The sequence below is a fragment of the Harpia harpyja genome, chromosome 1, assembly GCF_026419915.1.
Source record: "Harpia harpyja isolate bHarHar1 chromosome 1, bHarHar1 primary haplotype, whole genome shotgun sequence".
NCBI lineage: Eukaryota > Metazoa > Chordata > Aves > Accipitriformes > Accipitridae > Harpia > Harpia harpyja.
Window position 1 is genome coordinate 10,939,076 of NC_068940.1, and position 12,225 is coordinate 10,951,300.

The following is a 12,225-nucleotide window of genomic DNA, read 5'->3' on the forward strand; positions in this document are numbered from 1 at the left end:
TTTATGTTAACCAGGCTTCATGTGTTCAAGGTTGGAAGTATATCCTAACAGATTAATCGGAACGAAGGATAGTCAGTACAAATGAAAAATAAGAAATTATTATCTGTATTGCAGCACATGTAGAAGTGGAGATAGGATCTACCTTCATTCTTTTCCAGCTCCAGGAAGACTCTAGATATTATTTTGGATTGGTTCTTTCTTCTATTTATATTAGCAGAATGGAGTAGATAAAGTCTTCGGGCAACTGAAGCCCTGCAGTAAATTGACTGAAGTAGATGCAGATAGATGATTTGTGAATTTTGTTCCTGGCATTGGAAGCACGAGATGCTGCTGAAGGTAGCTTTTCTGAACATCAAAGGTGCAGATAAAGTTTATTGTTCTGTGGGATACCTTAGCTGGATGTAGAGCTGCTCCTTAAAGATTAGGCCAGCATAATTAAACGTGGCTGTACATTAAACACTTAAATCTACAGCTTCTGCCTGCCTTTATGGTTAGCGTTCGGTTGGTGCTGAATGCCTGTTTCATTTTGGGGTTTAGCTTGTTCATGCAGCTAAAGTTTATCTAAGCTTATTTTCTCTGAAGGAAGATGTGTACACTGGAGTCCAGAATGCCTCACCCTCTTTTTGGTGCTGTGTTAGCTCCTTGCTGACTGGCAGGGACGGGAAGGGCCATACATACTGTCCCCCTATAGAATGAGTGAATCGGGTATGTTTGTTTTTGGGGTGGGAAAAGAAGTGTCATCCAACCCTGGTTTTCATTTTGGTGCTCAAAGATGACACAAAAGCTGGATGCCAGGGAGGAATATCCATTGTGGGGGAAGAAACCAGCCCTGCACTCCTCTGTGATTGGGACTGACTGTGTTGTTGCTGGGTGGAACAGCGTAATGCTGTTGCTGCTCCTGCTCTGGCACGGTGATGTTTCTGTTCCAGATAGTGCTGACTCACACTCAAGAAAACATGATACACAGACACAATGCACTGTAACTCTTTTCCTTTCCCCCAGTAAGCTCGGTAAGTGTTTGGTTTCTTTTTCCTGTCTATGGCTAGCGTGGTGCTAATATAGCTTTACTGTTAGAATTAATAGGAGGGGGAAAGGCAACCTTGTAAACAAACTGGTAGCAGGCAGATTAATCTTGGAGAGGGCGTTTAAATGCAACCTGCTGTTTGTGGCACATCCACCTCCCTTTAAAGCTGATCAATCCTGATAACCTGCCCATCTCTACAAACTAGACTTGTTAGAGCTGTGTTCTTAAATGGGAGAAGTGCTTACAATGCCCATTTACACTGTATTCTGTTTAATTAGTCAGCACAGCTAGTGCTGCGGGGATAGATCACTTGCCTTTAAAGATTTGAGAATGTTAATAGTACAGTATATCATTTTAATTATTATTGGATTAATGTTGTGTCTCGAAGAACACCTAATGCAAATCACAAGAAATGGCCTGAAGTGACCCAAGGGTTGTGCTTTATTAGAAAAGTAATAGGTCCATTGCTTAAATATAAAGAGAGGTTCTTTCTTCAAATGTCACTCTGCACTGGGCTTCTCTCTGTGTGTATGTGGAAATGAAATCCTCTTGCTTCCTCTTTGTCCACAGAAAGTTTCTGTAGCTCATGCAATAAATGGCTGAGACGGTAGGTGTAATACCAAGACATGAAGAGGAGAGCCAAAATAACAACGATGATGAAGACCCGTTTCCGAATCACGATGCTGTAACGGCATCCCCTGGTTGCTCTGCCAGCCCTTCATTAGCCAGCCTTAATGAAGACAAGGGAAGCTCAGCAGTGCCAGAAAGACTGTCCATCCTCTCCAGCAAGGCCGTGGCCCAGGCAAAAGCCCTGACTGGCCCAGAGATGGTTAGTGGTGGCCAGGCACAGAGGACAGCCTCTGGGTTGGCTGAGCATCGCCCGACAGCTGTAAATGCATCGTTAGGTGGCTCGTCGTACTCTGCGGCTGTCGATAACCTGCAGCCTGTGGGTATCGCCTCCCTGTGCTCCGAAGGCCCCTGCTGTGAGGGTGACACCAGTTTGGAGGTGCCACAGGTCCCAAGGGTGCCTGGCGGGGCCAGCCAGCCCCCGCAGGCTGTCACTGCCCTGCCCGGGACCAAGCCCGGGGGCTGCCACACGCAGCAGGCAGGGAGCGGAGCCAAGGGCGACACGGCCCCTTCTAGTCTGGGCCAGGCGATTTGGACAAAGACCGCAAAAGTAAGGGAGACCTTGGAAAATAAGAAAAAGGAGGAAAAGGAGAAGTACCGGCTCCAGCTAGCTATGTACCGACGGCTTCTGCTGTTGCGCTCGATCAGGAGCTTGCATAAGCAGCTGGAGCAGCAGCAGGCCAGATTGCAGGAATGCTACGGCACGGTAATAAATACCAAGAAAGAAGTGTTGAAACACATTCGCTCAACCTCGCCCTCACCTTTGCCGTAATCGTGTTGCTGCATGCAGAAATGAGCTTTGCAATGCCACCGGAGCTGTCGGTAAGCTTGCATGCCATAGGGGTGGTGTTCTCCTACCCAAGAGTACGTGCCCACCTGCGCCGAGAGCAGAGAGGAAACAGCAGCAGCAGCAGCAGAGCAAGAAGAAAGGAGAAGGTACAGTGTTGGCTCCTGAATTTACCTGGAGGAAGCCGGAGCATGATTGTTCCTGTGCAAGAAGCTGCCTCCTGATGGAGCTGAAATAGGATTTTTGGCATGTAGGTTTGCAAAAAGAAAAAAAAAAACCCACAACTGGGAACCTAGTCTGACACCTGATCTGTAAAGGTGGTCAGATGCAAGAGTTGCTGCCTGCTGAATATGTGACACAGCACATCTCCCTTCTACTTTCAGCGCTAACAAAACTTGAGCAAAATTAAGGGTCATTTGTCCACAAGAATACATGAATCAAGAAAGCCAGGATGTTTGAAACACTTAAGCTCAGGCTTGATTATATCTACCTAGCTGCCTGTTTTTCACAGAACTGCTAAGGCCGTTGTACATTTGTGACCTCTACCCTCCTATAAAATGTATTCAGATTGACCAGAAATTATTGTGGGAAGGTAGGACAGTCAAACACATGCACAGGGAGACAGTGCAACTGCCCCAGCCTTATTTCCTTAGGAAAGCAAGCTAAAAAGAAAGGCCTCATAATCTGGCGTTACATTGGAAACCCAGACTGGCAGTGCCAGGGGAATGTTCGAGGTCTGCACAATTATTAATCTGCTGCTAACTCCCAGTGGCACTAGCGTCTGCAAATCAAGCATATTTTGTGCCTTACTGCTGTCATTTAATGGAAGTTGGTGACAATTAGCACTTTTTATCCAGGTGTATTAGACATGTGGAAAACCCTAGAGCACTGTTTCTCCAATTTTGAGGTTAGGATGCCTGCAGGGAATTTGATGTCAGTATGCAACAAACACACAGGGAAAATGAAAGCAAAAAGATGCAACTTTTTTGTATGCATTTAAAAGACAATGCGAGTCCCTATTATTGAACAGCAAATTGAATAGTTGAATGTGCTGCTTTAGGATCTGAAGCAAAAAATGGTTCAAGAAGAAAAGATACTGAAAAGCTTCCTTTTCTAGGACTTAAAGTGATATGGAAAAATCTCATTTTCTTCAGATATTTATTTCTGATAGTGCCACCTTTCCTTTTCCCCTGTTGGTTTGTTTGTTGGGGGTTTTTTTTTGTAAATGTTTAGGTAGACGAAAAATCAAACAGGTTTTTGGTGTGTTTTTCCCTCATGAAAAGGTGAGTCCATTATTAGAAGTCCTATCTTTCTGAGAATAATGTGCTATATATAGGAAACTTTTCATCCTCAGCTTTTTTTTGTGTGTGTATAGAGAGAGGGTATGTGTTTGTGCACGCATGCACACACACATCCCTATACACAAGAGGTTATGAAAGGCTGGTGCTTCTTTTTCTGTAGCAGAAGCAGGAATAATATCTCAAAATAATCTCTGCTGTCTGTGAGGAGTTTGGTTGATTAGATTCACATGCACACATCTGTGAGCAAGGTATTGAAGTAATTCAACAATTGAAGTGCAGCACAACATTGCCATTATTCCGCCTTTGTATTTCTGCGCACCCAAAATTATGGAAGCCCCCTGGGTATGCACAACCTTAGATATGTTCATTCATCTCCTTGGGCCCTGGTGTAGCCTCTCACGCAGCACGAGCCTGTAACTTTGAATGCAGAATTACCATAGAAACATCCTTGGCATCAAGGAGATATTTGAAGAAGCATCCTCTGCTGCCTCATTTGGGGGATTCGGGTTGCCAGGGGCCTTTAGTGGGCTGCAGAAGAGAGCTGGGGATCGCACGTGACTAGGAGACATTACTCCTGAGCTCTGATCCCATCCAGCTCTCTGCTCAGCCTTGGGAAAACTGTTCTCTGTCAGTAATGCAGGTTTCCCAAAGAATGCTTAAATACTAAACTGACCTCAGAGGTAACCTGTTCTGTCTTAGTATGCCCCCCAAGAAGGAAGGTTGATCATGGCTAATAAGGCTATGCAAAGATTTGATTTTTTTTTTCTTATTTATTTGTACTTTATGAACTAGAAAAGCATTTTTGTCATTGGTTAAGAGTGAGATTAAGTGTTCTGTTAAACCAAAAGGCAAGCAAACCACTATTACGTCATTTCTCTTGAGGAAAGAAGTGTTGGAGAAGGGACACATCTTTCAAAAATACTACTGAATTTTGAAATCAAATATAAAATTGTTCCCATTAGGAAGACTGTCAAAATGTATATTTTAGTTAATTTTGGCCAACTTTTTGTTTGAAAAAGAGTTATCTTCTAAATTAGATTCAGCTTGAATAATAGTATCATGTCACTGAATGTTCCACTGAAATAAAATATATGCACAAAAATATTAAAAAAACCCTGGTAAGACAAAGTAGCTATTTTGCCTCGGTAGCTGCTGAAGTATTGTCCTGCATTTGTTGTGAGAAGCGGAATGCCCTCCGTTACTGCGTAGAGCTACCTGTAGTGTCATATTTGCATTTAAGGGTGACTAGAATAATGTTAAAAAATACTTCTCGCATAATACAAAATGCAGCAATAGTCAAGATGTCAATGTGTCCAACTAAGTGCTTTGTGGCAGAACTGTGACAATCTTTGTTTGTACAACACCTCTCATAAAATTTCTTGATCCTAATTGGGATCAGTAGATGCTTCTGCACTATGAATATTAAATACCAAAAGATTTGTGCATGAGCAATGTTGTCTGATAGCTGGCAAGAAAATGAAGCCAAGACTCATTCTGTGTGTGCATACTCTTTCCATGTAGTGCTTTATGGATACATGCAAAATAAATGTTAACTGAGGAAATAATATCAGTCTTTGCAACAATTTGCTGTTTAGCTTGTGGTTCCAGTGTGGCTACTAATAACTGGAGTTGGGCAAACCAATTAAAAGCTACATGATTTTTAAAATGAGTTTATTTTACAAGCTTGGAAAATGTGGCTTAACAGCAATGTTGTTTTCCTTGTATGTTTTTGTGTGTTTTAGCAGTTGAAGGCCAGTGGGAAAGTGCCAGAATGCCATGAGTAACCCATGAAGGTGGTTTTAGGCAGAGCAACAATTTCAGGTTTAATAAAAGTGTGTTCTCTCAAATTGTTCGATCTCCTCATGTGGTTACGAGGTTTGGTAGTTTGGATGAGGTTCAACTAAATTTCTTAAAATCTGTGTTTTTATCTGAACTCAAACCACATGGGTTTAGTGCTAGCGAGAGGTACAAGCTTGAATTACTGAAATTTCATGTATGTATGTAAGAACTTACAGGTCTTGGGTAACGATGACAAAGTAAGTAGCTTTGGTAGGGCCTTTCTCCCCATTATCTTACTGCCTGCCAGAGCCTGTCAAGCTAATGATCTGCAGGAGAAATTGTCTCTGCGACCTGACAGCTTATGTTACTTACTTTTGCAGCAAAGGTTGAAGTTAAATGATGCTGCTTGAGCCTTAAGGTCCTGGTGCTCACCTAATTGCCAGTCTGAAATGGCAGAAAATAATCATGGGTTTACCATGGAAAAGTGGGATGTTTATAAGGTGCCAGCTCCCTTGGAGTCGTTGCTATCGCTAAAAAAGGTGTAGCTTGTGTCTACCTAAACCCAGAAATCTTAACAGAATGGAGTTATAAACAATTAAGTGACAAAATGCATTACTGAGATGTTCTTTAACACAAGGGCTTTTCTTCTGCACCTCCAGCATTTCAGTTAGCTAAACTGCTGCCCTGGAGACTGGTCAGAGCTGTGTTTTTGCTGTTTCTGTTGTTGGTGGCTGTATGTCAGCCAAGATAAACAGCCCAGCTTAACATGTTCACTTGTTACCTCTTGTGATAGAGCCACGCATTATTTGGGGAATTTGTTCGCTTCCTCCTTCCTGACTTTGTGTGTCTGTCACATTCCTTAATTAGGACAGTGATGATTTTACCAATTTATAGTAAATTTATGATACTGTGGTAAACTTGCGAGCCATGCACTACTAAATGCGGGTCACCCTGCATTGCTCTCAAAGCCATGAAAATTATGGACTCTGGGCATGACATAAGCATACAAAAGAGAGTTTAAAGATGAGGTGGTTTAAATCTCCCCTGGCTCATGAGTAGACTTAGAGAAACCCTTTAGAGTCCTTGTTACAGTTTATCTCTATAAATGTTATGAGTCTAGAATATAAGTGCTTTGGAGTGCACCTTTTGCTTATGACTGTTGAAAGCAGCGCAGTGATGCAGGAACGGGTTTGGGATATGCTTGAATGGGAGCCTACTCCGAACGCACCAGGCAAGGAGTAAATGTTGCTCAGTCTTAAAGGTTCAGACGAGTGTGATAGCCAAAAGCCTGGATGGTGGATGGAGAGTGGGAGTGAATGGAACTACAAGGAAAGATGCTTCAGGATTTGATTTAATGCAGCATGGAGAATGGCACACTGGACAGGTTTTTTGCTCAGTTAAAGATGACCTTTTTCTTTTTCTCATTCCCAAACCAAGTCTTTTGGATCATTGGGATAGATGCGTGCTAAGGGGCGTTCGTGTAACTCCAGGACGTGGGAGTTGATACCCATCTCTGAAGCTGAGTGACAGTAGTTATTGTTGCCAAAATTTGCAACTACCGCTTACCCCCCTAGGCCTGGCTTTTACCTAAACTGAAACATGTTGAAGTTGAGTGTCCTGCTGACTTTCAATGACATTTGAATCCAGACCAGGACTTTGAGGTGGTGCACCTTGTTCAGGTCCCTTCTCAAGTGTCATGTGTTTCTATCTCCCTGTGTCTTCAAACAATTACTAATTTCTTGGATGGTTCTAATCTTTGTCTTTCCGGCAAAACTTTTGGGAGATTTGAGAGAAGAGGAAAAAGGCCTTCCTATCAGTCTCTTGTGCTATTGAAGAAAGGGGGAGGTAGTTGTTTGTTTTTAATGAAAACTTGTAGCAGGGAAGATGGGTCTGTGAAAACACTTCTGGAGGGTTTACTTAAACATCTTGAAAATAACAGCAGTTCCTACAGGAATAAAAGTACAGCTGCAAACAAGCTTCCTTAATTGTATTGATCATCCTCTCACACAATTATTAGCCAAGTCTTCAAAACAAACAAAAAAGTTGCCTCCATCTCTGACAAATCAAGCCTCTAAGTCCACAGCGCAAAGTGACTTCTGTGTGCATGAGAGGCAAGGAATTCTTGAGAATCTCAATAAAAGTTACATTTTCCCTTTGATGGGTGGGGGTTGGAAAGGAAAGGGAATGTGTGACCATTCATCACAGCTCCAGGCTCATTAGTACCCAGGAACTTTCTACTCTAAATGACAAAGAGTTTCACTGTCGCCAAAGAGAAATTGCTGCTGACCTTAGACCTCTTTTTGGAAAGTAAAATAATGGAGCACAGGAGCAGAGTTTGATATTTGACCGAATTTTACACAATTATCATGCATGTGTATATAATAAAATTAATTCTGTGTCTCTGCATTGTAGCCTCCGGCAAGCAGCGTACAATCAGTTTTGTATGTATAATAGATCACAGAGTTGTTCATGAATAATACAAATGCATCGAGCAGATACTAGTGAGTGAGGATGTTTGTCTTTGCATGGAATCGAAGTGAACATGTAATATTGTGATAATATATATTTGATGAATTCAGGTCTGACTTGCCTTTGCCATAGCCTGCTAATTCCCCAACAAGGGTTGCCACAATAATTGAGTTTCCAATAACATTATGATTATTTCCACATGATAATTTAATTGTAGGTATTTTTTAATATTGTAATAATGTAGATTTGTGATTATTATGCATTTGCATGCAGATTTTCATGGTGACTCGGAGCACATCCCTACATTTATAACTTAATTTCCTATATTATTGCATATATATTTTGGGATGAACTCATTAATGCAAACTAAAAAAAAAGTAGGTCTTTTTAGTCATTTTGCTTTTATTATAAATGGCTGAAAGCTTTGCTCATATTTTTAGACCAGTCTAAACAAGTGAATAAACAAAAGACAACTGTAATTCACGGATGGATTAATTTAAAATAATAATGTAATTACAAATCATGGCAGATTTGTCTGAGGGAATTGGGATGCAGACTGGTACAAATTTTGCTTTACTGAAACAAAACTTGTTTAGATGAATCACCAAGTTTAGTAGGGGCTGTTTTCCATTTTTCCAATTCCCCTATATAAGGTGTTGGCAAAGTAACATTGTCTCAAAATTAATGGATGCCTGTACAAATGGGTGTAAGGACAGGGAAGCCTGAACATCTGGACCTAACTAGACAGTATTTTGGCAAGCAGTATGCCCAGTAAGAATAGAATTGGGTATACAGAATCATGACACTAGCAGGGCTTTTAATCAGTTAATTTCTCCACTCTGGAAAGAGGCTGGTTGCTTGCCTGATAACAACCTTCAAACTGCATTAGAAAACCTTGCCTGAAATTCAGTGGGGCAAAGGGAGGTAGGCCTTTCTCCAGATATAAACTCTGTTCCCATTAATTGGAGCAGACATTTCTACAATCCTGCGAGCATCCTGCTTCAAATAGGAGAGCTCTCTTCCAGGCGTATCTAAAATTTGAAGAGGATGAAATGGTTTTAGCTAAATACTTGTGTTTTGAAAATAAACTTCGCAGAGAAAGTGACGCGAGGTTTGTGTGTTGTTCATTTTTCTGGTTTGTCTCAAAGTACAAGTAGTTGGAGGAACGTCTCTTCCACTTTTTATCTGTTAAATCTCAGCTCCTCAAATCAAACTGGCATCACAACAGAGTTCTTGGTCTCCTCCAGGTTAGCTGTAGCTGGCAGGTCGGATTTCAATTGCTGGCATGGCAGGCAGGCACATGCAATAGGAACTAGGAGAACAGGCCTGGTCCAAATCTTCAGACGTGGAAGTCTAAAACTAGGGACTGGAATATATAACTTACTGCTATCCTTTCACATCATTCTTCAGTGCATGCGGATGCCCTTCCTTCCAGTGTAGTTTTTGGTGCCTGCTTGTACTTTCAAATGTATTCCTCTAAATTAACAACATACAAGACACAATGAGATTAAGTCCCTTCTCTTTCATCTTTCCTCGCTCCGTGGACCTAAGAGTTGATTTGAAAAATGAAAGCTTGATTTAGACAGTAAAGAGAGCAGCCGTGATTCTGTGGTATAGAATGGTCTCTCTAGGTTTTGCAGCAGAATGACTACTCGTATAGGTAAATTAGATTCTGTCCTGAAACCCACTGAAGCCATTTCGATCCAAGTCTTTTGTAAATCCAGTCTCCAGCTAAGAAGCACTTTGGCAGCTGACTCTACTAGAAGCAGTAAAAGTATCAAAACACAAAGGTGGTTCCATCGGCAGGAGAAGTTCACAAATCTGTACCCATGCCTTGCTGAGAGCAAGCAATAGCTCGACACAGGGGACCTGGAAGGTTGGTCTAGCTGTTATTTTGTTTTATAGTGGGCCACCAGCATAAAATTAAGGATGTCTTTTATGCTGTGGTGTTAGATCTTAAATGATCTCAGGCATTATTTTGCACATAGCAAGCACCATAGAATATAAAAGTATCATTATCTCAGTAAGTCCTGGGCGCAACATGTAATTCCTGCTTGTCATGAAGATACCTAAAGTTGTTTCAGATACCAGATGATTTATAATCAGATGATTGTTTTCATTACTATATGTTCCTGATGTTACTTATACAGGTATGATAGGTGGGTGTACATAAAATTAGAAGTAAGCCTGCTGAAAAGCACTGATAAGCGTTACATGCATGAGTAACACATGTTCATGAGTAATTTTCTCTGACGAAAGAAATTGCGACTAAACTTTTGTAATGCAGAGGATGAAGCTGCTCTAGCCTCTCGACTTTTCCAGCATCACAGAGGTTAGAACTTGGAAGAGCACTGTTCCTTTCCTATATTTACCTGATGGGTTTTGAATTTAAGTTACCTATTTGCCCAGAGAATGTCAGAATTGCTGTAATATTTTAAATTTTTAAATATTTTAAATTAAATATTTTAAATATTGAAATTGGGGGAGGTGGTATGGAGCCTCTCACCTCCTCAGAGCCTCAGCCTCTCCTATTAGTGCTGTTTCTCATGCTGTAAAAAAGTTGAGTTTAGCCCAGTGGCAAGGCAGGACTCCAGCTGGATGGCTGCTGTGCTCTCTGTGGCAACGCATGGCAGTGCTTCCATCGGAGAAATTAAGAAGAACACTCTCCCTTCGCCTGACCTCGTACACAGAGACGGAAATACGCAATTACCCGGTGGCCAGGATCCTTTCCTGAGGAGGGCAGGGGGTGTTCGGTTCAACTTCATTCAGCAGGAAGATAGGTTTGCATCGAGGTGCCAGTCAGTAGCACGAGAGGTAAAAATGCCTATCCCAGTTCCTCTGTCGCAACTTCAGTGCATCGTGTCCTTTGCTTTGCTTGCAGTACGTGAGAAGGAAATGTTCAATTTCAGGTCACTTGGAAGGCTTCTTTTGACACAAAATCATTTGTTGTTGCTACTTTGTTCCTTCAGTTGAAGCAAAAAAAAAAAATCACCTTCAGTTTTCTTGCAATCGTTTTTTCCATTTGTAGTTGTCTGTGAAGCAGTGGGACCATGTCATTTCTGCATGAGGCAGGGGTATGTTCTCTTGTGCACAGACCAACATTTCCCAGCCTATTCTTAAGGAAGGCATTCCTCAAAAATCATTTGAGTAAGGAGGTATTTATGTATTGTCCATCTTCTCTAGTGCTCACAAATGCATGATTCATGGCCACTAGTTGTTCTTCTCATAGTGGGGAAGGTTTATTGGCCATAATCCTGGAAGTCCCCCGTGTGTCAAATGATCACTGATTGTATTGGAAAAGGATGCTTCAGTGACAGCAGGCAGCCCCTGGGTGGAAATAGATGTCCCTTGTCCCCGAGCAATAACCGGTACAGATGATTGAGACTTGTTGATAGACCTCCATGGAAGTCTTACCTCGTAGTCGGGGCTTAGCAGTGTCTGACTTGGTGAGGGATCCTTTAGTACGGGATGCTTAAACTTGATTTGTTACTCTCATCAAGGAAGGCATAAAGGTAGGCAAAAACTGAACATGCCTTGAGGCCCGGTCAGATGCAGTTTTACCACAACCTCCATCTTATGGGGGGATGGGAAACAAAGAAAAGGCTGCTAGAATTTACAAAATATAATTATTGACTAATTTCTTCATCAGTGAGACCTGTAAGAAATCAGTGATGTCTCTCCTGAGAGATTAGTGGTGTCACCTCACATGTCCTCGGGGTGCCAAATGGTATAAAACATTCACTTTGAAAGTACTGCACCGTGATAAGCTTCAACTCCCAAGGGATGCATTGTGTGTACATTTTGTTATATGTAATGACACACTAAAAGGGCAGTGAAGCTGTTAAGGGAACGCTGCATGTCTAAAAAGAACTTATTTTTCTTTCAACCAATAAAAGAAAGAAAGAGTCTTTCAGAAAAGCAGTTAAAATAATATCATTTAAATGTAACAAGTGATAAAATACTAGAGAGAATTCACCTGTCAGATGAAGAAATTTAAAACATGAGGTCTTCTGTGTAACATACGCATTTCAAATTGGACCATTTTCCTGGTAAAGCAATAGACCTCTTCAAAAAGCTTGTAAAACAGTTGATGTATATACAAAATTTTAAGGCTGACACAACCAGCATAATGGCAACAATTATTTAAAACAGTAGATTTGAAGAATAAAGCATAAAATGTAGTCATTTCGTGTAGTCATTCTAGACAATGTATGAGATGCTGAGAGATTCAGCAAGAC

At 41.4% G+C, this 12,225-nt stretch overlaps 1 protein-coding gene across 1 annotated transcript; it reads left to right on the plus strand.

The window, feature by feature from the left end:
• Positions 1-922: 922 nt before the first annotated feature.
• LOC128139933 (UPF0500 protein C1orf216 homolog) lies at positions 923-5,304 on the plus strand. The gene is made up of 2 exons (XM_052783123.1): positions 923-1,010; positions 1,595-5,304. Exon 2 carries the CDS (start codon positions 1,620-1,622, stop codon positions 2,421-2,423), a length of 804 nt encoding a protein of 267 aa, XP_052639083.1. The 5' UTR covers positions 923-1,010; positions 1,595-1,619; the 3' UTR covers positions 2,424-5,304.
• Positions 5,305-12,225: the final 6,921 nt, after the last annotated feature.

Bases quoted from the DNA above. Each gene is read 5' to 3' on its own strand.
- LOC128139933 (XM_052783123.1), top strand. From the start codon at position 1,620: ATGGCTGAGACGGTAGGTGTAATACCAAGACATGAAGAGGAGAGCCAA.